The sequence below is a fragment of the Anneissia japonica genome, unplaced genomic scaffold (genome assembly GCF_011630105.1).
Source record: "Anneissia japonica isolate Jap-2015-1 unplaced genomic scaffold, ASM1163010v1 scaffold285021_len193445_cov190, whole genome shotgun sequence".
Taxonomy (NCBI): Eukaryota; Metazoa; Echinodermata; class Crinoidea; order Comatulida; family Comatulidae; genus Anneissia; species Anneissia japonica.
Window position 1 is genome coordinate 182,970 of NW_022718003.1, and position 4,279 is coordinate 187,248.

The 4,279-nt window shown below is 35.5% G+C and overlaps 1 protein-coding gene across 1 annotated transcript; it reads left to right on the plus strand.

Moving 5' to 3' along the window:
- The first annotated feature begins 1,501 nt into the window (after positions 1 to 1,501).
- LOC117110417 lies at positions 1,502 to 4,037 on the plus strand. The gene is made up of 3 exons (XM_033253117.1): positions 1,502 to 1,770; positions 2,917 to 3,171; positions 3,795 to 4,037. Exons 1-3 carry the CDS (start codon positions 1,639 to 1,641, stop codon positions 3,996 to 3,998), a joined length of 591 nt encoding a protein of 196 aa, XP_033109008.1. The 5' UTR covers positions 1,502 to 1,638; the 3' UTR covers positions 3,999 to 4,037.
- The last annotated feature ends 242 nt before the right edge of the window (positions 4,038 to 4,279 follow it).

The following is a 4,279-nucleotide window of genomic DNA, read 5'->3' on the forward strand; positions in this document are numbered from 1 at the left end:
GACAGATTATACTTAATGTGTCGTGTTCATTTATTGTGTGTAGTTATTTTGTAGTGGATGTTGCTTTAAATATATTCACTTGCTGACGTGTTTAAATCTTTCATAATTTGTATATACTCTACTGCCGTACAACATTTTAAAAGAAATCAACTTTGATAGGCCCTAGGTGTTAATGATAACGTTTTTTAGTATATTATAATGCAAAAACATTCTTCCCTGGCTGTATTTTGTGTGGTTATTTTTATAGCTGAATAAAAAAAAGATCAGCCCTATAATACTCTCTCAGTCTTATGGAATTATATATTGTATATATTGTATTTGTTGTAATGACACGTGTTCTTCATGCAAATCAATAAATGTAATAACATTCATCTGTCTGATTGATTGATATGTTTATTTTGTAAATATTTCTGTTTCGTTACTGACGTGTTCCAATAGCTTTATAGACCAAATCCTCTCTACATTGAAAATTAAAATGATACCAGGTGTGAAGATACATTGAACCTTTCCTCTAAGCCCCGCCCTTGGATATTGTTGCTAAGGTCTCACAAGACAACACGTGTGTTTGTGGGACACACGCGCGTATTCCTGGTCTTGTTCTGATTGGTCAGTTGTTAAGTTCGATTGACACTCTAGAAAGGTCTATTGAATACAGACACCAGAAGATAAATTAGACATGATAACAGGCATATAAGTTTATGTAGACATAATATATTGGACCTGCAGCAAACGCATTACAGAATGGGCTACCACCAACGGCTGAGTGTATATTGCATTTTTTGCCGTACATTTAGACACATGGACAATTGATTACCATTAGCGAACTTATAATAATAAGTAAATAATTATTGCTATAATGATTTGTTGATAATCTTTTTCACAAGAAAAAGCGGGTACAGTGCACATGCATGCGCGAATTAGTTCAATGATTCTTAGAGAGTGAAATTGTTTTTAACGATGTGAAAAGTTAGCACTCGATAGGGCTTGCACCCATGACCTGGCTAAATGTTCCATAGGCCTACTGCGCAAATAGGCTGTAAGTTCCAAAAATCGTAAATATAATCGAGTCTAATTCAACGAGAAAAAGAATGGCAACAATGGCGTCAAGAACAATAATCTACTAAGACAATTGTTTTTACAAAAAGTGGCTTAGGATACATAATCTGATGAAGATCCGTTGGTAGCGGATCGAAAAGTTACAAACAGTACGTAAATAATTGGCAAGGATTTGTCCATGTTGATAATACATTAGAACACATAATACTGTGTATGCGTACGTGGCCATCCACATAATAGTATAACCATGGTATGGTCGGCTTCCTATAAAGTTTGACGACACTACAGAGTACAGTAGCCTACTGTAGATCCAAATGCCTTATTGACAATGACATTTAGAATGGGTCAATGGGTTCATATTATTAGTATGAATTCAGAGATAAGGTGCATAAAGCCTTATATTTGCTTACGCCATTTATTTGCATGTCATCTCAGTAACGTTTCGTTATTATGTATAGGTTCATGGGAATACCCCAGTTTATTTTGGGCTGCTAGTTTTAGGTGTTCAGTTTTAATTCTTTGCCATTGAATCTTTGGTGTTTCTATTACTCTATATAGGACGATATATTTTTTAAATACGTTATGAAGGTTTTTTCATTCGAATACATGCATAACACAAGGTTACTAACTGCTGTAATAGGCCTAATACTTTATGTGAAGTTGACAAATACAGCACATCCCGGAAGTTCGTATGGGGAGAATGTAGTTTTTATGGTAAGTTTGAAAACTTAAGCTTACCCACGTAGGCTTGTACAATAGCAAATATATAATGAGGCATGCCTGGGCCTGGCAATGGAGGAAATATCCCTCCATGGCCTTTGTGGTCCAGGTTTGCACAAAAATACTGGCTGGAACGACACGTTTATCTTCAAAATTAGTTAATGTATAGGGTTGGGCTTGTTATTATACATCTGCAGATTAATCAGAACATGAAAGTGGCTCAACTCCTGAGTTGCAGAATTGATTTTCATGCCCGTTTTCATGTTCCCCTTTGGGTTCTGAATGAGCCACGCTTCCGTTCGTTAACGAGAGGGGACAAACATGAGAAATGATATGCTCTTATATGGATTATGTAGGCCTACATGCGGCCATCTATAAAGGAGTGTCAGGATAGATGGACTTGCTGTGTTGATTTAACAAGAAAATTCACTTTACCAATTGATATATAAATGACAGGGGTTGGCTTTAATACAGTAACAGACCCTACATCGGGTATGTATTAATATCTCCCTTTTAATGATCACGAATAGTGTTATGGGGACCAGGTAGGTCTACCACATCGAGAGTTAACAGAATGATAAAGAAAATGTTTGTATTTATTCTAATAAGCGCCTCCTCAAATAAACGCCCCCTCCAGTCTCATTTGGGATAAATGACTTGGAATGTTTATTTTTTCCTCGAATAAACGCCCCCTAATGAGTGTAAAAAAAACTAATGAAAGCAACATCATTCTCAATAAATTCTATTAAGTAATATTCTACAAAAAGATTACATTTTTTCTAATCTGGTTGGGATCAACATGTTTTTATGAAGTGACGTAACACATTTTGATGGTAATTGTGTGTTGTATTTCCACAATCCACATTTACAATGAAATTAAGGGGCCTTTATTTGAGTATGTATCCATTTATTACACACACAAAAAAAAAACCGCAACCCTCGAATAAACGCCTCCCTCAAATAAACGCCCTTCTAAACAATAGACGCCCCGGGGCGTTTATTCAAATAACTACGGCATTACTATCATCTACAATAGCAAAAACGTATTACAATCGATTGAGCAGTGTTACTTGACTTTCGTACATTGTATGTTATGTTAATTAATATTAATCAGCATAACTTCATTCGTTTATTTCTCAGTATGATGAGAAATTGGCGCAATTCATACCAAGCTGCAAATGCCATATAGAGGGAACTGAAACCTCACATTTCCACAAGTGGTTCAAGTTAGAAGAAGATGGACCAACGTACGATTTATGCTACGCAGGGTCATATGTAGCTGAAATAACTTCAACCAAAGCTGTTTGTAAACCATGTATAATTGGTACATATAACCCATCTCCAAATGCTTGCCCATATTGTCTGATGTGTCGAACATGTGGAGAACTTGAAAACGTAAGCTACATGATACGAACTATCTTGGTCTACAGTAGTGTAGTTTATGAGCTTTAACACCTTAGTGTTAGGCCTATAAGTAGTACCAAGCAAGATAAACCTCTTTATAATTAACACTATTATTATCATATTTCATAATAATATTTATTATTATGTTATTATTATTTCAATGATGATGATGATTAAAGTCGTGATTAGGACGATGTTGATGAAGATGGGGTAGGTGATAAGGTGGCAATGGTGATGAGGACGATGATAAAGATGAGAATTAGGAGGAGAAGTATGATGGTGATGATGGAGATGAATTTAGGATGTGATAATCGGTGAAAAGACTATGTTGCTGCTGATATATGATAACAATTATTATCAGGGGCATACGATGTTGACGATGATGTTGATAATAACGAAAATGAATGATAGGCCTAATAATAATTCTGAAGATGATGATGATGATAATGATAGTAGTGATGGCGATTGTGATGATGATAATGATGATGGAGACAATTGATGATGATGATGATGATGATGATGATGATGATGATGATGATGATGATGATTATCTATGGTGGTGATGGCACATACAATTTATATTATTTAGCATTATTGATCTCATATTCTCACAGGAAGTAACTGAATGTAGCAGTACTGTAAATCGGATTTGTGAATGTAAAAGTGGTGAATCATGTTATTCAGCTCCATTTAATGGTTTGTATTATCATCATCAACATTTGGATAATGAAGCCGAATCTAAAAAAATAACCCATAACATAGCAATAGACCTAATAGAACAAAAACACGACTCTTGTTGGCCCTATCAAAGATACTAGATATACAAGATAGAGTTCTCCACACAAAAAAAGTGTTCCACTATGTTCCACCGAAATGCATGGTGGGAATACGAAAAATGGGACGCCCCCTACAGCTGGATCTAAAAAAACTTGTGCCAAACATTCGTTACCAAGTCGTCGCGTATTTTATTATCAATTCTCAACAAAGATACTAGATATAAAAACAAACTGGAAAGACACCCAGACAGTGACATCGGTGAATACATAACGGCCTGCATGGGGAATATATCCTCTGCACAAAAATTTGGCCTAGAAATCGG